The sequence below is a fragment of the Oenanthe melanoleuca genome, chromosome 25 (assembly GCF_029582105.1).
Source record: "Oenanthe melanoleuca isolate GR-GAL-2019-014 chromosome 25, OMel1.0, whole genome shotgun sequence".
NCBI lineage: Eukaryota > Metazoa > Chordata > Aves > Passeriformes > Muscicapidae > Oenanthe > Oenanthe melanoleuca.
The window spans coordinates 4,751,191-4,777,715 of record NC_079358.1 but is presented as its reverse complement, the minus strand read 5'-3'; the positions used below and the strand labels follow the sequence as shown (position 1 = coordinate 4,777,715).

The window sequence follows — 26,525 nt, the reverse complement described above, 5'->3', positions numbered from 1 at the left end:
GAAGGATCCACCTCAAACCCTCTGATATAATTCAGGAACTGCATCAAACCCTCTGAGATAATTCAGGATCCACCTAAAACTCACTGAAATAATTCAGGAACTGCCCCAAACTCACTGAAATAATTCAGGATCCACCTAAAACTCATTCAAATAATTCAGGAACTGCCCCAAACCCACTTAAATAATTCAGGAACTACATCAAACCTGCTGAGATAATTCAGGATCCACCTAAAAGTCACTGAGATAATTCAGGAACTGCCCCAAAACCCCTGAGATCCTCCAAGAAACTGCCAAAAACTCTCTGAAATACTTCATGAACTTCATCAAACTCACTTAAATAATTCAGGAACTGCATCAAACCCTCTGGATCCACCTAAAACTCACTGAGATAATTCAGGATCCATCTAAGTCACCTAAATAATTCAGGAACTGCATCAAACTCACTTAAATAATTCAGGAACTATATCAAACCCTCTGAGATAATTCAGGATCCACCTAAAACTCACTGAGATAATTCAGAAACTGCATCAAACCCTCTGAGATCCTTCAGGATCCACCTAAAAGTCACTGAGATAATTCAGGAACTGCCCCAAACCCACTGAGATAATCCCCAAAACCCCCAAAAATGTGCAGAGGACACCCCAAAATCTCCCCTTGAAGGAACCCCAAGATCTCCAAAAACTGCAGAAATCCCCAAAATCTCAAATTCTCACCGAAAAATCCCCAAGATCCCAAGCTGGGGGTGTCCCAAAAAAATGATTGTGTACCCCACAATTCCAAGGACTCCCCAAAATCCCAAATTCTCACCCAAAAAACCCCAAAATCCCAAATTCTCACCCAAAAAAACCCCAAAATCCCAAATTCTCACCCAAAAAACCCAAAATCCCAAATTCTCACCCAAAATCCCAAATTCTCATTCAAAAAAACCCCAAAATCCCAAATTCTCATTCAAAATCCCAAATTCTCACCCAAGATCCCAAATTCTCACCCAAGATCCCAAATTCTCACCCAAAAAACCCCAAAATCCCAAATTCTCATTCAAAAAACCCCCAAAATCCCAAATTCCCACCCCAAAATCCCAAATTCTCACCCAAAAATCCCCAAAATCCCAAATTCTCACCCCAAAAAACCCCAAAACCCCCCAAATTCTCACCCAAAAAAACCCCCAAAATCCCAAATTCTCACCCAAAAACCCCAAAATCCCAAATTCTCATTCAAAAAATCCCCAAAACCCCAAATTCTCACCCAAAATCCCAAATTCTCACCCAAAACCCCAAATTCTCACCCAAAATCCCAAATTCTCACCCAAAATCCCAAATTCCCACCTCAATGACATCCTGCTTGGCTTTCTTGATGGTGTTCTGGATGTCCTGGTAGGTTTTGGCATCAGCAATGGAGTCCCCAATGCCAATGGTGTGACCTGAGGGGACATTTGGGGTTCAGGGGGGGATCCCCCAAATTCGGGGTCACCTCCAATCCCACCCCTGACCCCCCAAAAATTAATCCTGGGTCATGTTCTGGTCAAATTTTGGGATAATAAGGGGGAAAAATGGGGGTGGGGCCTCAATGACCAAAATTTTTGGGAATTCTCTGTCCCCAAAAAAGGGTCTGAGGGAACCCCAAGATATTTTTGGGACATAAGAACCCCCAAGGATATAAAAGTGTCACCCAAAAAGGTCCCCAAGTGACCAAACCCCCAAAGGTGACACCAAAAAAATTCCCAGGCCCCAAAATTCCCCAAAAAATGGTTCCAAGAACCACCAGGACCTCAAAAAAAAGTTCCAAAACTCCAGAGCTCCACCAAGCTGGACCCAAAAAGGTCCCCAAGTGACCAAACCCCCAAAAAATTCCCAGGTCCTCAAGATCCCCAAAAAAATGGGATCCAAGAACCACCAGGACCTCAAGATCAGGGTCTAAACCCCCAGAGCTCCACAAGCTGGGACACAAGGTGACCAAACCCCCAAAGGTGACACCAAAAAAAATTCCCAGGACCTCAAAATTCCCCAAAAAATGAGTCCAAGAACCACCAGAACCTCAAAAAAAAATGTCAAAGAGCCCCAGAGCTCCACCAAGCTGGGACACAAGGTGACACAACCCCCAGCAGGTGACACCCAGAGGGGTCCCAGGTCCCAAAATTCCCCAAAAAATGGGTCCAAGGACCACCAGAACCTCAAAAAAAAAGGTCAAAGAGCCCCAGAGCTGCACCAAGCTGGGAGCCAAGGTGACCAAACCCCCAAAGGTGACACCAAAAAAAATTTCCAGGTCCCAAAATTCTCCAAAAAATGTGTCCAAAAACCACCAGGACCTCAAAAAAAAGTTCCAAAACTCCAGAGCTCCACCAAGCTGGACCCAAAATGGTCCCCAAGTGACCAAACCCCCAAAAAATTCCCAGGTCCTCAAGATCCCCAAAAAAATGGGATCCAAGAACCACCAGGACCTCAAGATCAGGGTCTAAACCCCCAGAGCTCCACCAAGCTGGGACCCAAAAATGTCCCCAAGTGACACAACCCCCACCAGGTGACTCCCAGAGGGGTCCCAGCCCCCCAAAAAATGGGTCCAAGGACCACCAGAACCTCAAAAAAAAAGTCCAAAATCCCCAGAGCTGCACCAAGCTGGGACACAAGGTGACCAAACCCCAAAAGGTGACACAAAAAAAAATTCCAAGGACCTCAAAATTCCCCAAAATATAAGTATAAGAACCACCAGAACCTCAAAAAAAAGGTCAAAGAGCCCCAGAGCTGCACCAAGCTGGGAGCCAAGGTGACCAAACCCCAAAAGGTGACACCCAGAGGGGTCCCAAGTCCCAAAATCCCCCAAAAAATGAGTCCAAGAACCACCAGAACCTCAAAAAAAAAAGGTCAAAGAGCCCCATGGACCATCCCAGATCCCAAAATTCCCCAAAAAATGTGTCCAAGGACAACCAGGACCTCAGACACAAGATCCTAAACCCCCAGAGCTCCACAAGCTGGGACACAAGGTGACACAACCCCAAAAGGTGACACCAAAAAAATTCCCAGGTCCTCAAGACCCCCAAAAAATGAGTCCAGGGACCACCAGGACCTCAAAAAAAAAAGTCCAAAATCCCAGAGCTCCACCAAGCTGTGACACAAGGTGACACAACCCCCACCAGGTGACACCCAGAGGGGTCCCAGGTCCCAAAATTCCCCAAAAAATGGGTCCAAGAACCACCAGGACCTCAAAAAAAAGTTCCAAAACCCCAGAGCTCCACCAAGCTGGACCCAAAATGGTCCCCAAGTGACCAAACCCCCAAAGGTGACACCAAAAAAATTCCCAGATCCCAAAATTCCCCAAAAAATGAGTCAAAGGACAACCAGGACCTCAAAAAAAAGGTCAAAGAGCCCCATGGACCATCCCAGATCCCAAAATTCCCTAAAAAATGAGTCCAGGGACCACCAGGACCTCAGAAACAAGATCCAAAACCCCCAGAGCTGCACCAAGCTGGGAACTGGGAAGGTCCCCAAGTGACCAAACCCCCAAAAAATTCCCAGGTCCTCAAGATCCCCAAAAAAATGGGATCCAAGAACCACCAGGACCTCAAGATCAGGGTCCTAAACCCCCAAAGCTCCACCAAGCTGGGACCCAAAAATGTCCCCAAGTGACACAACCCCCAAAGGTGACACCCAGAGGGGTCCCAGCCCCACAAAAAATGGGTCCAAGAACCACCAGAACCTCAAAAAAAAAAGTCCTAAACCCCCAGAGCTGCACCAAGCTGGGACACAAGGTGACCAAACCCCAAAAGGTGACACCAAAAAGATTCCAAATTCCCCAAAAAAATGAGATCAAGAACCACCAGAACCTCAAAAAAAAGGTCAAAAAATCCCAGAGCTTCACCAAGCTGGGAGCCAAAAAGGTCCCCAAGTGACCAAACCCCAAATGGTGACACCCAGAGGGGTCCAAATTCCCCAAAAAATGGTTCCAAGAACCACCAGGACCTCAAGATCAGGGTCCTAAACCCCCAGAGCTCCACCAAGCTGGGACACAAGGTGACCAAACCCCCAAAGGTGACACCAAAAAAATTCCCAGGTCCTCAAGACCCCCAAAAAATGAGTCCAAGAACCACCAGAACCTCAAAAAAAAAGGTCAAAGAGCCCCATGGACCATCCCAGATCCCAAAATTCCCTAAAAAATGAGTCCAGGGACCACCAGGACCTCAAAAAAAAGTTCCAAAACTCCAGAGCTCCACCAAGCTGGACCCAAAATGGTCCCCAAGTGACCAAACCCCCAAAAAATTCCCAGGTCCTCAAGATCCCCAAAAAAATGGGATCCAAGAACCACCAGGACCTCAAGATCAGGGTCTAAACCCCCAGAGCTGCACCAAGCTGGGACACAAGGTGACTAAACCCCCAAAGGTGACACCAAAAAAATTCCAAATCCCCCAAAAAATGGTTCCAAAAACCACCAGAACCTCAAAAAAAAGTCCTAAACCCCCAGAGCTCCACCAAGCTGGGACACAAGGTGACCAAACCCCAAAAGGTGACACCAGAGGGGTCCCAGCCCCCCAAAAAATGAGTCCAAGAACCATCAGAACCTCAAAAAAAAAGTCCAAAATCCCAGAGCTCCACCAAGCTGTGACACAAGGTGACACAACCCCCAGCAGGTGACGCCAGGGGGGTCCCAGCCCCCCCAGGACCCCCACCCTCGATCAGCAGCCAGTTGTTGATGACAGTCTGGATGTTGCTGTAGAACAGGCGCGTGGTGTCGTGGCCCATCTCCAGGTACGAGATGTGCACCAGCGACCCCGCCGAGGTCCCCAGAGACTTCTTGCACAGGATGCCCATGATCAGCTCCCCGTTCTCCACGATCACCTGGGGACAGGCGGGGACAGAGACAGGAGACACCAAATGTCAACAGGGACACACAAAATGTCACCAGAGAGACACAAAATATCACCAGAGACACACAGTGTCACCAGAGAGACACACAGTGTCACCAGGAGACAGCCAGTGTCACCAGAGAGACAAACAGTGTCACCAGAGACACACAATGTCAACAGGACACAGCCAGTGTCACCAGGAGACACACCCAGTGTCAACAGGGAAATACACAGTGTCAACAGGAGACAGCCAGTGTCACCAGGAGACACACAATGTCACCAGGAGGCACTCAGTGTCACCAGAGACACAGCCAGTGTCACCAGGAAACACACAGTGTCAACAGGGAGACACACAATGTCAACCAGGAGACACCCAGTGTCACCAGGAGACACACAGTGTCACCAGGAGACACCCAGTGTCAACAGGAGACACACCCAGTGTCACCAGAGAGACACACAATGTCACCAGGAGGCACACAGTGTCACCAGGAAACACACAGTGTCACCAGGAGACAGCCAGTGTCACCAGAGAGACACCCAGTGTCACCAGGAGACACACAGTGTCACCAGGAGACACACAGTGTCAACAGGGAAACACACAGTGTCACCAGGAGGCACACAGTGTCACCAGGAAACACACAGTGTCACCAGGAGACACACAGTGTCACCAGGGAGACACACAGTGTCACCAGGAGGCACACAGTGTCAACAGGAGACACACAGTGTCACCAGGAGACACACAGTGTCACCAGGGAGACAGCCAAGCTCCCTCAGATCCCACCAAAACCACCTCAAACCATCCCAGAACCACCTGAGACCATCCCCAAACCCCCCTGAGAACACCCCAAACCCCTCAGATCCCACCCAAACCCCCCTGAGACCACCCAAAACCATCCCAAACTCCCCTCAGACCACTCCAAAACCCCTCAAACCACCCCAAACCCCATCAGATCCCACCCAAAACCCCCTGAGATCACCCAAGACCCCCCCAAACCCCTCAGACCCCACCCCAAACCCCCCTCAGATCACCCCTAACCTCCTTAAACGCCCCCAAACCCCCTTAGATCCCACTTCAAACCCCCTCAAACCAACCCAAAACCCCTCAAACCCCACCCAAACCCCCCTAAGACCATCCCCAAACCCACCCAGATCACCCAAAACCACCTCAGACCCCCCTGAGACCACCTCAAACCCCAACTAAACCCCCTGAGACCACCCAAAACCCCCACAAACCATCCCAAAACCCCATCACATCCCACCCAAACCCCCTGAGACCACCCAAAACCACCTCAAACCCCCCTGAGACCACCCAAAACCACCTCAAACCCACCCAGATCACCCCAAACCCCCTCAATCCCCACCCAAACCCCCTGAGACCACCCAAAACCCCCTCAAACCCTCTCAGATCCCATCAAAAACCACCCCAAACCCCATCAGATCCCACCCAAACCCTCTGAGACCACCCCAAACCCCCCTCAGATCACCCCAAACCCCCTCAAACCCCCTCAGATCCCACCCAAACCCCCTCATATCCCACCCAAAACCCCCTCAAACCCCTCATATATCCCACCCAAACCCCCCCAAACTCCTCAGACCCCACCCCAAACCCCCCTCAGATCACCCCAAACTCCCTCAAACCCCAACTAAACCCCCTGAGACCACTTCAAACCCCCCCCCAAACCCCCCTGAGACCACCCAAAACCCCCTCAAACCCTCTCAGATCCCATCAAAAACCACCCCAAATCCCCCTCAGATCACCCCAAACCCCCTCAATCCCCACCCAAACCCCCTCAAACCCCCTCAGATCCCACCCAAACCCCCTCAATCCCCACCCAAACCCCCTGAGAGCATTTCAAACCCTCTCAAACCCCCTCAATCCCCACCCAAACCCCCCTCAGATCACCCCTAATCTTCTCAAACCCCCTCAGATCACCCCAAACCCCCCTGAGACCCCCTCAAACCCCCCCCAGACCCCACCCAGACCCCCCAGCCCCACCTTGGTGTCCCCAGGGGAGATGTGCTTGTAGGGGCCGCTGTCCTCGTCGTCGGGGTGCGTGCTGTGCGTGCGGATGCAGTTGATGTGCCCGGGGATGATCAGGGAGAAGATTTGTTTCCCTGTCCAGAGGGGCCTGGGCTTCAGGATGGCAGGTTGGGGCACCTTGCCATCCCAGGTGGAGAGGAACATCAGCAGGTTCATCACCTCGCCCTGGGGACACCCAAAAAAATCCCAAAAATGTCAATGATTGAGATAATCCCATAGAGATCCCAAAATGTCCTAAAAATGTCCTAAAATATCCCAAAATCCCCATCCCAGGTGGACAGGAACATCAGCAGGTTCATCACCTCGCCCTGGGGACACCCAAAAAAAATCCCAAAAATGTCAATGATTGAGATAATCCCATAGAGATCCCAAAATATCCTAAAATATCCCAAAATTCCCATCCCAGGTGGACAGGAACATCAGCAGGTTCATCACCTCGCCCTGCAGGAACCCAAAAAAATCCCAAAAACACCCCAAAAATGTCAGTGATTGAGATAACCCCATAGAGATCCCAAAATGTCCTAAAATATCCCAAAATTCCCATCCCAAATGGACAGGAACATCAGCAGGTTCATCACCTCGCCCTGCGGACACCCAAAAAAAATCCCAAAAATGTCAATGATTGAGATAATCCCATAGAGATCCCAGAATGTCACAAAAATGTCCTAAAAATGTCCTAAAATATCCCAAAATCCACATCCCAGGTGGACAGGAACATCAGCAGGTTCATCACCTCGCCCTGGGGACACCCAAAAAAAAATCCCAAAAATGTCAATGATTGAGATAATCCCATAGAGATCCCAAAATGTCCTAAAAATGTCCTAAAATATCCCAAAATCCACATCCCAAATGGACAGGAACATCAGCAGGTTCATCACCTCGCCCTGTAGGAACCCAAAAAAATCCCAAAAACACCCCAAAAATGTCAATGATTGAGATAACCCCATAGAGATCCCAAAATGTCCTAAAATATCCCAAAATTCCCATCCCAAATGGACAGGAACATCAGCAGGTTCATCACCTCGCCCTGGGGACACCCAAAAAAAAATCCCAAAATTGTCAATAATTGAGATAATCCCATAGAGATCCCAAAATGTCACAAAAATGTCCTAAAAATGTCCTAAAAATGTCCTAAAATATCCCAAAATCCCCATCCCAGGTGGACAGGAACATCAGCAGGTTTATCACCTCGCCCTGGGGACACCCAAAAAAAAAATCCCAAAAATGTCAATGATTGAGATAATCCCATAGAGATCCCAAAATGTCCTAAAATATCCCAAAATTCCCATCCTAAATGGACAGGAACATCAGCAGGTTCATCACCTCGCCCTGTAGGAACCCAAAAAAAAATCCCAAAAACACCCCAAAAATGTCAATGATTGAGATAATCCCATAGAGATCCCAAAATGTCCTAAAGTGTCCTAAAAATGTCCTAAAATATCCCAAAATCCACATCCCAAATGGACAGGAACATCAGCAGGTTCATCACCTCGCCCTGGGGACACCCAAAAAAATCCCAAAAATGTCAATGATTGAGATAATCCCATAGAGATCCCAAAATGTCCTAAAATGTCCTAAAATATCCCAAAATCCCCATCCCAGGTGGACAGGAACATCAGCAGATTCATCACCTCGCCCTGGGGACACCCAAAAAAAAATCCCAAAAATGTCAATAATTGAGATAATCCCATAGAGATCCCAAAATGTCCTAAAAATGTCCTAAAATATCCCAAAATCCCCATCCCAGGTGGACAGGAACATCAGCAGGTTCATCACCTCGCCCTGTAGGAACCCAAAAAAAATCCCAAAAACACCCCAGAAATGTCAATGATAGAGATAATCCCATAGAGATCCCAAAATGTCCTAAAATGTCCTAAAATATCCCAAAATCCCCATCCCAGGTGGACAGGAACATCAGCAGGTTCATCACCTCGCCCTGGGGACACCCAAAAAAATCCCAAAAACACCCCAGAAATGTCAATGATTGAGATAATCCCAAAATGTCCCAAAACACCCCAAAATTCCCATCCCAGGTGGACAGGAACATCAGCAGGTTCATCACCTCGCCCTGGGGACACCCAAAAAAAAATTCCAAAAATGTCAATGATTGAGATAATCCCATAGAGATCCCAAAATGTCCTAAAATGTCCTAAAATATCCCAAAATCCACATCCCAAATGGACAGGAACATCAGCAGGTTCATCACCTCGCCCTGTAGGAACCCAAAAAAAATCCCAAAAATGTCAATGATTGAGATAATCCCATAGAGATCCCAAAATGTTCTAAAAATGTCCTGAAATATCCCAAAATCCACATCCCAGGTGGGCAGGAACATCAGCAGGTTCATCACCTCGCCCTGTAGGAACCCAAAAAAATCCCAAAAACACCCCAGAGATGTCAATAATTGAGATAATCCCAAAACGTCCCAAAACACCCCAAAATTCCCATCCCAGGTGGACAGGAACATCAGCAGGTTCATCACCTCGCCCTGGGGACACCCAAAAAAATCCCAAAAATGTCAATGATTGAGATAATCCCATAGAGATCCCAAAATGTCACAAAAATGTCACAAAAATGTCCTAAAAATGTCCTAAAATATCCCAAAATCCCCATCCCAGGTGGACAGGAACATCAGCAGGTTCATCACCTCGCCCTGTAGGAACCCAAAAAAATCCCAAAAACACCCCAGAAATGTCAATGATAGAGATAATACCATAGAGATCCCAAAATATCCTAAAATATCCCAAAATTCCCATCCCAGGTGGACAGGAACATCAGCAGGTTCATCACCTCGCCCTGGGGACACCCAAAAAAATCCCAAAAACACCCCAAAAATGTCAATAGTTTAGATAACCCCATAGAGATCCCAAAATGTCCTAAAAATGTCCTAAAATATCCCAAAATCCACATCCCAAATGGACAGGAACATCAGCAGGTTCATCACCTCGCCCTGGGGACACCCAAAAAATCCCAAAAACAGCCCAGAAATGTCAATGATTGAGATAACCCCATAGAGATCCCAAAATGTCCTAAAGTGTCCTAAAAATGTCCTAAAATATCCCAAAATCCACATCCCAAATGGACAGGAACATCAGCAGGTTCATCACCTCGCCCTGGGGACACCCAAAAAAAAATCCCAAAAATGTCAATGATTGAGATAATCCCATAGAGATCCCAAAATGTCCTAAAAATGTCCCAAAAATGTTCCTAAAAATGTCCCAAAAATGTCCCAAACCCCCTTCACTGGGGTTGGAGCATCTTCCCAACCATGAGCGTGTCCTGAGCTCAACCCCACCTCAAACAGCTGCCCTAAAACCCCTCAAATCACCCCAAAATGACCCTAAATCACCCCAAAATGACCCTAAATCACCCCAAAATGACCCTAAATCACCCCAAAATGACCCTAAATCACCCCAAAACTCAACTTTGTGCAGGAAAACGTTTCTTAGTGAAATTCCACGCGGTGTCCTAAAACCACCTCCTAAACCTTGTCCAGATCACCCGAAAACCACCTCAGACCAACCCCAAATGACCTCAAATCACCTCAAAAATCATCCTAAATCACCCCAAAATGACCCTAAATCCCCCAAATTTCGCCCAAACTGACCCTCTGGAGGAAGACGTCCCTCTTGGTGAACTTGCGCACGGCCGTCCGCGTGTCCTGAATTCAACCCACCTCAAACACCTGCCCTAAAACCCCTCAGATCACCCCAAAAACAACTCAAACCAACCCCAAAAACACCATAAACCACTCCAAATTAACCCCAAATTATCTTAAACCACCCTAAAACCCCCTGAATCCCCCCCAAACAGACCCTCTGGAGGAAGACGTCCCTCTTGGTGAACTTGTGCACGGCCGTCAGCGTGTCCTGAACTAAACCCCTCAAATCTCCTGATTTCACCTCAAACCACCCCAAAATCACCATAAACCACCCCAAAACCATCCTAAACAACCCCAAAACCCCCTGAATCCCCCTCAGCACCCATCCTCTGGAGGAAGACGTCCCTCTTGGTGAATCTGAGCACGGCCGTCAGCGTGTCCTGAACTCAACCCACCTCAAACACCTGCCCTAAAACCCCTCAAACCAACCCCAAAAACAACTCAAACCAACCCCAAAAACACCTCAAACCAACCCCAAAACGACCCAAAACAACCCCAAACACCCCCAAACCACCCCCCCAGGACCCACCCTCTGGAGGAAGACGTCCCTCTTGGTGAATCTGAGCACGGCCGTCAGCGTGTCCTGAATTCAACCCCTCAAACACCTGCCCTAAAACCCCTCAAATCATCCCAAAAATCACCTCAAAAAAACCCTCAAATCATCCCAAAACAACTCTAAATCCCCCTGAATTCTCCCCAGGACTGACCCTCTGGAGGAAGACGTCCCTCTTGGTGAACTTGTGCACGGCCGTCAGCGTGTCCTGAACTAAACCCACCTCAAACACCTGCCCTAAAACCCCTCAAATCACCCCAAAAACAACTCAAACCAACCCCAAAACCACCATAAATCACTCCAAATTAACCCCAAATGATCTCAAATCACCCTAAAACCCCCCAAATCCCCCCCAAACGGACCCTCTTGAGGAAGACGTCCCTCTTGGTGAACTTGCGCACGGCCGTCAGCGTGTCCTGAACCAAACCCCTCAAATCTCCTGATTTCACCTCAAACCACCCCAAAATCACCATAAACCACCCCAAAACCATCCTAAACAACCCCAAAACCCCCTGAATCCCCCTCAGCACCCACCCTCTGGAGGAAGACGTCCCTCTGGGTGAACTTGCGCACGGCCGTCAGCGTGTCCTGGACTAAACCTACCTCAAACACCTGCCCTACAACCCCTCAAACCAACCCCAAAAACACCTCAAACCAACCCCAAAACGACCCTAAACGACCCCAAACACCCCCAAACCCCACCCCCAACGGACGCTCTTGAGGAAGACGTCCCTCTTGGTGAACTTGTGCACGGCCGTCAGCGTGTCCTGAATTCAATCCCTCAAACACCCACCCTAAAACCCCTCAAACCACCCCAAAAATCACCATAAAACACCCCAAACCCCCCTGAACCCCCCAAGGACCCACCCTCTCGAGGAAGACGTCCCTCTTGGTGAACTTGCGCACGGCCGTCAGCGTGTCCTGCACGATGCCCATGACGGGCCGGTTGCTCTGGGGGGTGACGATCATCCTGGGCACCATGGCCAGCTCCTGGATCTCGGCCCGCGTCTCCAGCGACTGCGGCAGGTGCAGGTTCATCTCGTCACCGTCAAAATCGGCGTTGTAGGGAGTGGTGACACTGGGGGGACACAACAGGGACATTGGGGACATGGGGCAGGTTCATCTCGTCACCGTCGAAATCGGCGTTGTAGGGAGTGGTGACACTGGGGGGACATTGAAGGGACATTGGGGACACTGGGACATTGGGGATATCAGGGACACTGGGACATGGGGCAGGTTCATCTCGTCACCGTCGAAATCGGCGCTGTATGGAGTGGTGACACTGTGGGGACATTGAAGGGACATTGGGGACACGGGGCAGGTTCATCTCGTCACCGTCGAAATCGGCGTTGTAGGGAGTGGTGACACTGGGGGGACATTGAAGGGACATTGGGGACATTGGGACATGGGGCAGGTTCATCTTGTCGCCGTCGAAATCAGCGTTGTAGGGAGTGGTGACACTGTGGGGACACATCGGGGACATTGGGGATATCAGGGACACTGGGGACACTGAGGGGACATTGGGGACATGGGGCAGGTTCATCTCGTCACCGTCGAAATCGGCGTTGTAGGGCGTGGTGACACTGTGGGGACATTGGGACATTGAGGGGACACTGGGGACATTGAGACACTGGAGACACTGGGGACACTGAGGATATCAGGGACATTGGGGGGACATTGGGGACATGGGGCAGGTTCATCTCATCGCCGTCAAAATCGGCGCTGTAGGGAGTGGTGACACTGTGGGGACATTGAGGGGACATTGGGGACATTGGGGACACTGAGGGGACACTGGGACATTGGGGATACAGGGACATTGGGGACATTGGGGACATTGGGGACATTGGGGACATGGGGCAGGTTCATCTTGTCACCATCGAAATCGGTGTTGTAGGGCGTGGTGACACTGTGGGGACACATTGGGGACATTGGGGACACTGGGGACATGGGGCAGGTTCATCTCGTCACCGTCGAAATCGGCGCTGTAGGGAGTGGTGACACTGGGGGGACACACTGGGGACATTGGGGACATTGGGGACAGGACATTGGTGCAGGTTCATCTCATCACCATCAAAATCGGCGTTGTAGGGAGTGGTGACACTGAGGGGACATTGAAGGGACATTGGGGACATTGGGACATGGGGCAGGTTCATCTCGTCGCCGTCGAAATCAGCGTTGTAGGGAGTGGTGACACTGTGGGGACACATCGGGGACATTGGGGATATCAGGGACACTGGGGACACTGAGGGGACATTGGGACATGGGGCAGGTTCATCTCGTCACCGTCGAAATCGGCGCTGTAGGGAGTGGTGACACTGGGGGGACACACTGGGGACATTGAAGGGACATTGGGGACACTGGGACATGAGGCAGGTTCATCTCGTCACCGTCGAAATCGGCGCTGTAGGGAGTGGTGACACTGTGGGGACACATTGGGGACACTGGGACACTGAGGGTATCAGGGACATTGGGGAAATTGAGGGGACACTGGTGCAGGTTCATCTCATCGCCATCAAAATTGGCGTTGTCAGGAATGGTGACACTGTGGGGACACATTGGGGACATTGTGGGGACATGGGGCAGGTTCATCTCGTCGCCGTCAAAATCGGCGCTGTAGGGAGTGGTGACACTGGGGGGACATTGGGACATTGTGGGGACATTGTGGGGACATTGTGGGGACATTGGGGACACTGGGGGGACATTGGGGACATTGGGGACATTGGCTTGGGGACATTGGGGACATTGGGGGACATTGAGGGACATTGGGGGGACATTGGGGGGACACTGAGGGGACATTGAGGGACATTGAGGGACATTGAGGGGACATTGGGGGGACATTGAGGGGACATTGGGGGACATTGAGGGACATTGAGGGGACATTGAGGGACATTGGGGGGACATTGAGGGGACATTGAGGGGACATTGAGGGGACATGGGGCAGGTTCATCTCGTCACCATCAGAATTGGTGCTGCAGGGCGTGGTGACACTGGGGGGACATTTGGGCTTTTTGGGGTAAATTTTGGGTTTTTTACCTGAGGTTGAGCCTGAATGTGAACCAGGACAGGACTTGGGGTTAATTTTGAGTTTAATTTTGGGTTTTTTGGGTTTTTTACCTGAGGTTCAGCTGTAACATAGACCAGGGCAGGATCTGGGGATAATTTTGGGTTTTTTGGATAAATTTTAGGATTTTTTACCTGAGGTTGAGCCTGAATGTGAACCAGGGCAGGATTTGGGGTTAATTTTGGGTTTCTTGGGGTAAATTTTGTGGTTTTTGGGTTTTTCATCTCAGATTCAGACAGAAGCTGGACCAGGGCAGGATTTGGGGATATTTTTGGGTTTTTTGGATAAATGTTAGGATTTTTTACCTGAGGTTGAGCCTGAATGTGAACCAGAGCAGGATTTGGGGTTAATTTTGAGTTAATTTTGGTTTTTTTGGATTTTTTACCTGAGGTTCAACCTGAATGTGAACCAGGGCAGGATTTGGGGTTAATTTTGGGGTTTTTTTGGGTTTTTCATCTCAGATTCAGACAGAAGCTGGACCAGGGCAGGATTTGGGGATATTTTTGGGTTTTTTGGATAAATTTTAGGATTTTTTACCTGAGGTTGAGCCTGAATGTGAACCAGAGCAGGATTTGGGGTTAATTTTGGGTTTTTTTTGGGTTTTTTACCTCAGATTCAGACAGAAGTCGGACCAGGGCAGGATCTGGGGATAATTTTGGGATAATTTTGGTTTTTTTGGATTTTTTACCTGAGGTTGAGCCTGAATGTGAACCAGGGCAGGATTTGGGGTTAATTTTGAGTTAATTTTGTTTTTTTTGGATTTTTTACCTGAGGTTGAGCCTGAATGTGACCCAGGGCAGGATCTGGGGTTAATTTTGGTTTTTTTGGGCTTTTTTATCTCAGATTCAGACACAAGCTGGACCAGGGCAGGATCTGGGGATAATTTTGGGTTTTTTGGATAAATTTTAGGATTTTTTACCTGAGGTTGAGCCTGAATGTGAACCAGAGCAGGATTTGGGGTTAACTTTGAGTTTAATTTTGGGTTTTTTGGGTTTTTTACCTGAGGTTCAGCTGTAACATAGACCAGGGCAGGATCTGGGGATAATTTTGGGCTTTTTGTATAAATTTTAGGATTTTTTACCTGAGGTTGAGCCTGAATGTGGACCAGGGCAGGATCCTGACCCTGTGGCCCATCATGGACATCTTGTGCAGGGTCGGCTGCCGGTTGAAGATCACAATGTCCCCATCACACATGTGACGCTCCACCTGTCCCCAAAAAAACCCCAAAAAAATCAGTGGGGACACCCCAAAAATAGGGCACACCCCAAAAATCAAGCACACCCCAAAAATGTTTTTTTTTAACCTCCCAAAAATGAGGAAAATGAGGGGTTGGGGGTTGGATTTGTTCTCTCATGGTGAAAATCAAAATTGAGGGTTCGGACCCAAATTTGTAAAGATTTGAAGGTAAAATTGTGGATTGGACCCCAAATTGAGATTTGGGAACCCCAAAATCAGGGATTGAGCCATAAATCCAGAGCTCTAAATCCCAAAATTAGGATATAAACCACAAAAATCAGGAACTGAGATGAAAATCTCAGAGTTCTAAACCCCAAAATCAGGATTTGAACCCCAAAAATCAAGATCTGATCCCAAAATCTCAAAGCTCTGAACCCCAAATCAGGATTTGAACCCAAAAAATCAGGATCTGAACCCCAAATCAGGATTTGAACCCCAAACCCAAAGCTCTGAGCCCCAAAATCAGGATTTGAACCCCAAAAATCAGGAACCGATCCCAAAATCCCAGAGCTCTGAACCCCAAAATCAGGATTTGAACCCCAAAAATCAGGATCTGAACCCCAAAAAATCAGGAACTGATCCCAAAATCCAGAGCTCTGAACCCCAAATCAGGATTTGAACCCCAAACCCAAAGCTCTGAGCCCCAAAATCAGGATATAAACCCCAAAAATCAGGAACTGATCCCAAAATCCCAGAGCTCTGAACCCCAAAATCAGGATTTGAACCCAAAAAATCAGGAACTGATCCCAAAATCCCAGAGCTCTGAACCCCAAAAATCAGGATTTGAACCCCAAAAAAATCAGGATCTGAACCCCAAAAAATCAGGAACTGATCCCAAAATCCCAGAGCTCTGAACCCCAAAATCAGAATTTTAACCCCAAATCCAGAGCTCTGAACCCCAAATCAGGATTTGAACCCCAAATCCAACAAATCACCCTCTGAGCTTTGGGGTCCCCAGGCAGTTTTTGGTGTCCCTCAGGTTTTTGGGATCCCCACAGTGATTTTTGGGGTCCCTGCTGTGATTTTTGGGGTTTTTGGGGCTCTCACCTTGTATCCAATCTGCAGGTGCAGGTCGCTGGGCTTGGGGTGCCTGGCTGGGTTTGGGGTTTTTGGGGGTCCCTGTTGTAATTTAGGGGTTTTTGGGGTCCCTGCTGTGATTTTTGGGGTTTTGGGGCTCTCACCTTGTACCCAATCTGCAGGTGCAGCTCCCTGGGCTTGGGGTGCCTGGCTGGGTTTGGGGTTTTTGGGGTCCCTGTTGTGATTTAGGGGTTTTTGGGGGTCCCTGCTGTGATTTTTGGGGTTTTTGGGGTCCCTGCTGTGATTTTTGGGGTTTTGGGGCTCCCACCTTGTATCCAATCTGCAGGTGCAGGTCACTGGGCTTGGGGTGGGTTTGGGGTTTTTGAGGATCCCCGGTTGTGATTTTGGGGGTCCCTGGTTGGATTTAGGGGTTTTTGGGGGTCCCTGGTTGGATTTTGGGGTTCCCTGATTGGATTTAGGGGTTTTTGAGGGTCCCTGGTTGGATTTTGGGGTCCCTGATGTGATTTTTGGGATCCCTGCTGTGATTTTTGGGGTTTTGGGGCTCCCACCTTGTACCCAATCTGCAGGTGCAGGTCACTGGGCTTGGGGTGGGTTTCGGGTTTTTAAGGATCCCCGGTTGTGATTTTGGGGGTCCCTGTTGTGATTTAGGGGTTTTTGGGGTCCCTGGCTGTGTTTTGGGGTTTTTGAGGGTCCCTGGCTGTGTTTTGGGGTTTTTGGGGTCCCTGCTGTGATTTTTGGGTTTTTGGGGCTCCCACCTTGTATCCAATCTGCAGCTGCAGGTCACTATGCTTGGGCTGGGTTTGGGGTTTTTGGGGGTCCCTGGTTGGATTTTGGGGGTCCCTGGTTGGATTTAGGGGTTTTTGAGGGTCCCTGGTTGGGTTTTGGGTTCCCTGCTGTGATTTTTGGGGTCCCTGCTGTGACTTTTGGGGTTTTGGGGCTTTCACCTTGTAGCCAATCTGCAGGTGTAGCTTGCTGGGTTTGGGGTTTTTGAGGGTCCCTGTTGTTATTTTTAAGGTCCCTGATTGAATTTTGGGGTTTTTTAGGATCCCTGGCTGGATTTTGGGGTTTTTGGGGTGCCTGGCTGGGTTTCGGGGCTCCCACCTTGTAGCCAATCTGCAGGTGCAGGTCACTGGGCTTCGGGTTCCTGTTGTGATTTTGGGGTTTTTAGGGTCCCTGATTGGATTTAGGGGTTTTTGAGGGTCCCTGGTTGGATTTTGGGGTCCCTGCTGTGATTTTTGGGGTTTTGGGGCTCCCACCTTGTAGCCAATCTGCAGCTGCAGGTCACTGGGCTTGGGGTGGGTTTGGGGTTTTTGAGGATCCCCGGTTGTGATTTTGGGGTCCCTGGTTGGATTTTGGGGTCCCTGCTGTGATTTTTGGGGTTTTGGGGCTCTCACCTTGTACCCAACCTGCAGGTGCAGGTCGCTGGGCTTGGGGTGCCTGGCTGGGTTTGGGGTTTTTGGGGGTCCCTGTTGTGATTTAGGGGTTTTTGGGGTCCCTGCTGTGATTTTTGGGGTTTTTGGGGTCCCTGGCTGTGTTTTGGGGTTTTTGAGGGTCCCTGGTTGGATTTAGGGGTTTTTGGGTTCCCTGCTGTGATTTTTGGGGTTTTGGGGCTCTCACCTTGCACCCAACCTGCAGGTGCAGGTCGCTGGGCTTGGGGTGCCTGGCTGGGTTTGAGGTTTTTGGGGTCCCTGGTTGGATTTTGGGGTTTTTGAGGGTCCCTGGCTGTGTTTTGGGGTTTTTAGGGTCCCTGCTGTGATTTTTGGAGTTTTGGGGCTCCCACCTTGTATCCAATCTGCAGGTGCAGGTCGCTGGGCTTGGGGTGGGTTTGGGGTTTTTTGGGTCCCTGTTGTGATTTTGGGGGTCCCTGGTTGGATTTTGGGGTCCCTGCTGTGATTTTTGGGGTTTTTGGGGTCCCTGCTGTGATTTTTGGGGTTTTGGGGCTCCCACCTTGTATCCAATCTGCAGGTGCAGGTCACTGGGCTTGGGCTGGGTTTGGGGTTTTTGGGGTCCCTGGTTGGATTTTGGGGTTCCCTGATTGCATTTAGGGGTTTTTGGGGGTCCCTGCTGTGATTTTTGGGGTCCCTGGCTGTGTTTTGGGGTTTTTGGGGGTCCCTGTTGTGATTTTGGGGTTTTTGGGGTCCCTGCTGTGATTTTTGGGGTTTTGGGGCTCCCACCTTGTATCCAATCTGCAGGTGCAGGTCGCTGGGCTTGGGGTGGGTTTGGGGTTTTTGAGGATCCCCGGTTGTGATTTTGAGGGTCCCTGGTTGGATTTTGGGGTCCCTGCTGTGATTTTTGGGGTTTTGGGGCTCCCACCTTGTATCCAATCTGCAGGTGCAAGTCGCTGGGCTTGGGCTGGGTTTGGGGTTTCTGGGGGTCCCTGTTGTGATTTTGGGGTTTTTGGGGTCCCTGTTGTTATTTTTGGGGTCCCTGGTTGGATTTTGGGGTTTTTGGGGTCCCTGCTGTGATTTTTGGGGTTTTGGGGCTCCCACCTTGTAGCCAATCTGCAGGTGCAGGTCGCTGGGCTTGGGGTGGAAGCGCAGGTCGATCCTGTCCCCGTTGTCCCTGATGATGTACTTGGCTCCTGGGTACTGACTGTTCCCCCTGCGAACCAGCTCCTGCAGCCTGGGGGGATTTGGGGTGAATTCAGGGGGTTTTGGGGTGAATTTAGGGGATTTGGGGTGAATTCAGGGCATTTTGGGGCTCAGGGGCTGAGCTCACAGCTCTTAGTCACACTCAGGAAAAAAAAACGGGGTTTAAAGGTTTGGGGTTGTTTTGGGTTGTTGAGATCAACACAAAAAAAATCTAATTAGTTCCCCCCAAATATTTGTGGGGATTCATTAATGGCCCCAAAATTACCCCAAAACTTCCTAAATGGTCCCAAATCATCCCAAAACTGCCCTAAAATCGCCCCCAAAATCCTTTTGTTTTAACCCACTTCACCCTTAAATCTTCCTGAGCTCCCTCAGATTCCTACAAGCAGGAGATAACTCACCCCAAGCCCCCATAAATCCATCCCAAAACCCCATAAATCCACCCCAAAACCCCATAAATCACCCCAAGCTGCCATAAATCCATCCCAAAACCCCATAAATCACGCCAAGCCTCCATAAGTTCATCACAAACCCCAATAAATCCATCCTAAAGTCCAATAAATCCATCCCAAACCCCCTTAAATTCTCTAAAAACCCCCATAAATCTAATCTAAACCCCATAAATCCCCCATAAATCCTCCATAAACCCCCTCTAAACCCCATAAATCCCCTACAGACCCCCTAAATCCCCCACAAACCCCACCTGTCAATGTTGAAGGGGGTGACAATCTCAGCAAAGGTCACGTTGGCAGCGATGGATCTGGGAACTCCCACCCCAAACACCCCATAAACCCCATAAATCCCCATAAATCCCCTACAGATCCCATAAATCCCCCATAAACCCCCATAAATCCCCATAAATCCCCTACAGATCCCATAAATCCCCCATAAATCCCCTACAGATCCCATAAATCCCCCATAAATCCCCCATAAATCCCCTATAGACCCCATAAATCCTTTCTAATCCCCACCTGTCGATGTTGAAGGGGGTGACAATCTCAGCAAAGGTCACGTTGGCAGCGATGGAACTGGGAACTCCCACCCCAAACCCCCCATAAACCCTCTCTAAACCCCATAAATCCCCCATAAACACCCCATAAATCCCCTATAGACCCCCATAAATCCCCTACAGACCCCATAAATCCTTTCTAAACCCCACCTGTCGATGTTGAAGGGGGTGACAATCTCAGCAAAGGTCACGTTGGCAGCGATGGATCTGGGAACTCCCACCCCAAACCCCCCATAAACCCTCTCTAAACCCCATAAATCCCCCATAAACACCCCATAAATCCCCTATAGACCCCCATAAATCCCCTATAGACCCCATAAATCCTTTCTAAATCCCACCTATCAATGTCAAAGGGGGTGACAATCTCAGCAAAGGTCACGTTGGCAGCGATGGAACTGGGAACTCCCACCCCAAACACCCCATAAACCCCATAAATCCCCCATAAACCCCATAAATCCCCCATAAATCCCCTATAGACCCCATAAATCCTTTCTAAACCCCACCTGTCGATGTTGAAGGGGGTGACAATCTCAGCAAAGGTCACGTTGGCAGCGATGGATCTGGGAACTCCCACCCCAAACACCCCATAAACCCTCTCTAAACCCCATAAATCCCCCATAAACACCCCATAAATCCCCATAAAACCCCTGTACACCCCATAAATCCTTTCTAAATCCCACCTGTCGATGTTGAAGGGGGTGACAATCTCAGCAAAGGTCACGTTGGCAGCGATGGAACTGGGAACTCCCACCCCAAACCCCCCATAAACCCCATAAATCCCCATAAATCCCCCATAAATCCCCATAAATCCTCTCTAAACCCCATAAATCCCCTGTACACCCCATAAATTCCCACCTGTCGATGTTGAAGGGGGTGACAATCTCAGCAAAGGTCACGTTGGCAGCGATGGAACTGGGAACTCCCACCCCAAACCCCCCATAAACCCTCTCTAAACCCCATAAATCCCCCTATACACCCCATAAACCCCCTTTAAACCCCCATAAATCCCCTACAGACCCCATAAATCCTTTCTAAACCCCACCTGTCGATGTTGAAGGGGGTGACAATCTCAGCAAAGGTCATGTTGGCAGCGATGGATCTGGGCACTCCCACCTGGTCGATGGCCAGGTTGGGGTCGGGCGTGATGACGGTGCGGGCGCTGAAATCCACCCTCTTGCCCATCAGGTTCCCCCTCACCCGCCCCTCCTTCCCCTTCAGCCGCTGCTTCAGGGACTTCAGGGGGCGCCCCGACTTCTGCATGGCCTGGGGGGAGAAAATTGGGGGGTCAGGGGGGGTTTGAACCCCTAAAAACACCTCAAAAACACCCCAAAAATCTAGGATGCGCTGGAAAGTATAAATTGATCCTGCCAGGAATATTCTCAGCTCCTGCTGGGATTTTGGGGGGACTTGGAGTAGCAAAAACAATTTGGGGGATCCCCTAATTTTTTTATGGCTTAAAGAGGTAAAAATTGGGGGGTCAGGGGGGGTTTGAGCCCCTAAAAACACCCCAAAAATCCAGGATGCTCTGGGAGACAAACTGATCATCCTGGATCCATCCCTGGGTTATTGAGAGGTTCAGGGAGGGGTTTGGGGGAGCAAAAAATATTTGGGGGATCCCCAGAATTCTGCATGGCCTGGGGGGTCAGAAATTGGCGGGTCAGGGGGGTTTGAACCCCTAAAACACCCCAAAAATCCAGGATGCTGTGGGAGACATAAATTGTTTCTCCTATGAATGTTCTCAGCTCCTGCTGTGATTTTGGGGGCTTGAAGAAGCAAATCATATTTGGGGGATCCCCTAAATTTTGCATGGCCTGGGGGGTCAGAAATTGGGGGGTCACGGGGGGTTTGAGCCCCAAAAAACACCCCAAAAATCCAGGATGCTCTGGAAGACATAAATTGTTTCTCCTATGAATGTTCTCAGCTCCTGCTGGGATTTTGGGGGCTTGAAGAAGCAAATCATATTTGGGGGATCCCCTAAATTTTGCATGGCCTGGGGTGTCAGAAATTGGGGGGGTCAGGGGGGGATTAAGCCCCCAAAAACACCCAAAAATCCAGGATGCTGTGGGAGACATAAACTGATCATCCTGGATCCATCCCTGGGTTATTGAGAGGTTCAGGGAGGGGTTTGGGGGAGCAAAAAACATTTTGGGGATCCCCTGAATTCTGCATGGCCTGGGGGGTCAGAAAATGTGGGGTCAGGGGGGATTTGAGCCCCTAAAAACACCCCAAAAATTCAGGATGCTCTGGGAGACATAAATTGTTTCTCCTATGAATGTTCTCAGCTCCTGCTGGGATTTTGGGGGCTTGAAGAAGAAAATCATATTTGGGGGATCCCCTGAATTTTGTATGGCGTAAGGAGGTAGAAAATGGGGGGTCATGGGGGGTTTGAACCCCTAAAAACACTTCAAAAACACCCCAAAAATCCAGGACGCGCTGGAAAGTATAAATTGATCCTGCCAGGAATGTTCTCAGCTCCTGCTGGGATTTTGGGAAGGTTTGGAGTAGCAAATCATATTTGGGGGATCCCCTAAATTTGTTATAGCTTAAGGAGGTAGAAAATGGGGGGTCAGTGGGGGTTTGAGCCCCTAAAAACACCCCAAAAATCCAGGATGCTCTGGGAGACATAAACTGATCATCCTGGATCCATCCCTGAGTTATTGAGGGGTTCAGGGAGGGGTTTGGGGGAGCAAAAAATATTTGGGGGATCCCCTGAATTCTGCATGGCCTGGGGTGGGCAGAAAATGTGGGGTCAGGGGGGATTTGAGCCCCTAAAAACACCCCAAAAATCCAGGATGCTCTGGGAGACATAAATTGTTTCTCCTATGAATGTTCTCAGCTCCTGCTGTGATTTTGGGGAGCTTGAAGAAGAAAATCATATTTGGGGGATCCCCTAAATTTTGCATGGCCTGGGTGGGCAGAAATTGGGGGGTCAGGGGGGGTTTGAACCCCTAAAAACACCTCAAAAACACCCCAAAAATCCAGGATGCACTGGAAAGTATAAATTGATCCTGCCAGGAATGTTCTCAGCTCCTGCTGGGATTTTGGGGGGACTTGGAGTAGCAAAAACCATGTGGGGGATCCCCAAAATTTTGTATGGCTTAAGGAGGTAGAAAATGGGGGGTCAGGGGGGGTTTGAGCCCCTAAAAACACCCCAAAAATCCAGGATGCTCTGGGAGACATAAACTGATCATCCTGGATCCATCCCTGGGTTATTGAGGGGTTCAGGGAGGGGTTTGGGGGAGCAAAAAACATTTTGGGGATCCCCTGAATTCTGCATGGCCTGGGGTGGGCAGAAAATGTGGGGTCAGGGGGGATTTGAGCCCCTAAAAACACCCCAAAAATCCAGGATGCTCTGAGAGACATAAATTGTTTCTCCTATGAATGTTCTCAGCTCCTGCTGGGATTTTGGGGGGCTTGAAGAAGCAAATCGTATTTGGGGGATCCCCTAAATTTTGCATTGCCTGGGTGGGCAGAAATTGGGGGGTCAGGGGGGGTTTGAGCCCCCAAAAACACCCCAAAAATCCAGGATGCACTGGAAAGTATAAATTGATCCTGCCAGGAATGTTCTCAGCTCCTGCTGGGATTTTGGGGGGACTTGGAGTAGCAAAAACAATTTGGGGGATCCCCTAATTTTTTTATGGCTTAAAGAGGTAAAAATTGGGGGGTCAGGGGGGATTTGAGCCCCTAAAAACACCTCAAAAATCCAGGATGCTCTGGGAGACATTAACTGATCATCCTGGATCCATCCCTGGGTTATTGAGAGGTTCAGGGAGGGGTTTGGGGGAGCAAAACACATTTTGGGGATCCCCTGAATTCTGCATGGCCTGGGGGGTCAGAAATTGGGGGGTCAGGGGGGATTTGAGCCCCTAAAAACACCCCAAAAATCAGGATGCTGTGGGACATAAATTGATCTCTCCAGGAATGTCCCCGTGATTTTGGGGGGCTCAGGGAGTTCTCAGGGTGCTTTGTCCCCACTTGTCTCCTTCTTGTCCCATCTGTGACCCCAAAAATCCCTGAGTGACCCCTGAGTGACCCCCAAACCCCTCTGTGACCCCTGTGTGACCCCTGAGTGACCCCTGAGTGACCCCTCCCTCACCCTGGGCAGCTCCTTGTCCACCACGGTGGCCACGTGGAACTGCAGCAGTTTGACCTCCATGGGGGGAACATGGGGACCCCAATTCTACCTGTGTCACCCCAAAATTGCTCTGTGACCCCTGAGTGACCCCTGTGTGACCTCTCTGTGACCCCAAAACCCCTCTGTGACCTCTCTCTCACCCTGGTCAGCTCATTGTCCACCATGGTGGCCACATGGAACCGCAGCAGTTTGACCTCCGTGGGTGGGACACGGGGACCCCAATTCTACCTGTGTCACCCCAAAATTGCTCTGTGACCCCCAAAACTGCTCTGTGACCCCTGTGTGACCCCAAAGCCCCTCTGTGACCCCTGTGTGACCTCTGTGTGACCTCTCTCTCACCCTGGGCATCTCCTTGTCCACCACGGTGGCCACGTGGAACTGCAGCAGTTTGACCTCCGTGGGTGGGATATGGGGACCCCAATTCTACCTGTGTCACCCCAAAACCTCTCTGTGACCCCTGTGTGACCCCAAAACCTCTGTGTGACCTCTCTGTGACCCCTCCCTCACCCTGGGCAGCCCCTTGTCCACCATGGTGGCCACGTGGAACTGCAGCAGTTTGACCTCCATGGGGGGAACATGGGGACCCCAATTCTACCTGTGTCACCCCAAAATTGCTCTGTGACCCCTGTGTGACCCCAAAACCTCTCTGTGACCCCTGAGTGACCTCAAAACCTCTCTGTGACCCCTGAGTGACCTCTCTGTGACCCCAAAACCTCTCAGTGACCCCTCCCTCACCCTGGGCAGCCCCTTGTCCACCACGGTGGCCACGTGGAACTGCAGCAGTTTGACCTCCGTGGGTGGGACATGGGGACCCCAATTCTACCTGTGTCACCCCAAAATTGCTCTGTGACCCCTGTTGTGACCCCAAAACCTCTGCGTGACCCCTGTGTGACCTCTCAGTGACCTCTCTCTCACCCTGGGCAGCCCCTTGTCCACCACGGTGGCCACGTGGAACTGCAGCAGTTTGACCTCCATGGGGGGAACATGGGGACCCCAATTCTACCTGTGTCACCCCAAAATTGCTCTGTGACCCCTGTGTGACCCCAAAACCTCTCTGTGACCCCTGAGTGACCTCAAAACCTCTCTGTGACCCCTGAGTGACCTCTCTGTGACCCCAAAACCTCTCAGTGACCCCTCCCTCACCCTGGGCAGCCCCTTGTCCACCACGGTGGCCACGTGGAACTGCAGCAGTTTGACCTCCGTGGGTGGGACATGGGGACCCCAATTCTACCTGTGTCACCCCAAAATTGCTCTGTGACCCCTGTTGTGACCCCAAAACCTCTGCGTGACCCCTGTGTGACCTCTCAGTGACCTCTCTCTCACCCTGGGCAGCCCCTTGTCCACCACGGTGGCCACGTGGAACTGCAGCAGTTTGACCTTTGTGAGTGTGACATGGGGACCCCAATTCTACCTGTGTCACCCCAAAACCTCTCTGTGACCCCTGAGTGACCCCAAAACCTCTGTGTGACCCCAAAACCTCTCTGTGACCCCTGACTGACCTCTCAGTGACCCCTCCCTCACCCTGGGCAGCTCGTTGTCCACCACGGTGGCCACGTGGAACTGCAGCAGTTTGACCTCCATGGGGGGAACATGGGGACCCCAATTCTACCTGTGTCACCCCAAAATTGCTCTGTGACCCCCCAAAATTGTTCTGTGACCCCTGAGTGACCCCAAAACCCCTCTGTGACCCCTGAGTGACCCCTCCCTCACCCTGGGCAGCCCGGGCAGCTCGTTGTCCACCACGGTGGCCACGTGGAACTGCAGCAGTTTGACCTCCGTGGGTGTGACACGGGGACCCCAATTCTACCTGTGTCACCCCAAAATTGCTCTGTGACCCCTGAGTGACCCCAAAATTGCTCTGTGACCCCCAAAATTGCTCTGTGACCCCTGTGTGACCTCTCAGTGACCCCCCAGACCCCTCCCTCACCCTGGGCAGCTCCTTGTCCACCACGGTGGCCACGTGGAACTGCAGCAGTTTGACCGCCGTGGGTGTGACACGGGGACCCCAATTCTACCTGTGTCACCCCAAAATTGCTCTGTGACCCCCCAAAATTGCTCTGTGACCCCTGAGTGACCCCTCCCTCACCCTGGGCAGCCCGGGCAGCTCGTTGTCCACCATGGTGGCCACGTGGAACTGCAGCAGTTTGACGTCCTCGGCGATGACGTGCGCGGCCGCCCCGTTCTGCTCGTTGCGCCTCAGCTGGTTGTTGATCTTCACGATGTCGGCCAGCTTGTGGGTCAGGTCATCCTGGGGACACCCCAAAAATTAGTGGGGTGACCCTTTAAAATTGATTAATGAGGGGGTTTGGTGTTGGTAAAGGGAGGGGAGAATGCTCAGAGTGATGCGGGGATGGGAATGGGGGGGG

At 50.4% G+C, this 26,525-nt stretch overlaps 1 protein-coding gene across 1 annotated transcript in view; it reads right to left on the bottom strand.

Moving 5' to 3' along the window:
- LOC130262917 (DNA-directed RNA polymerase II subunit RPB1-like) overlaps positions 1-26,525 on the bottom strand; it is an 85,628-nt gene that overhangs the window by 37,971 nt on the left and 21,132 nt on the right. The window contains 8 exon segments of the mRNA XM_056510423.1: positions 1,326-1,420; positions 4,658-4,826; positions 6,831-7,040; positions 11,957-12,167; positions 15,232-15,356; positions 18,914-19,046; positions 21,067-21,287; positions 26,246-26,407. Coding sequence (XP_056366398.1) covers positions 1,326-1,420; positions 4,658-4,826; positions 6,831-7,040; positions 11,957-12,167; positions 15,232-15,356; positions 18,914-19,046; positions 21,067-21,287; positions 26,246-26,407 — 1,326 coding nt within the window.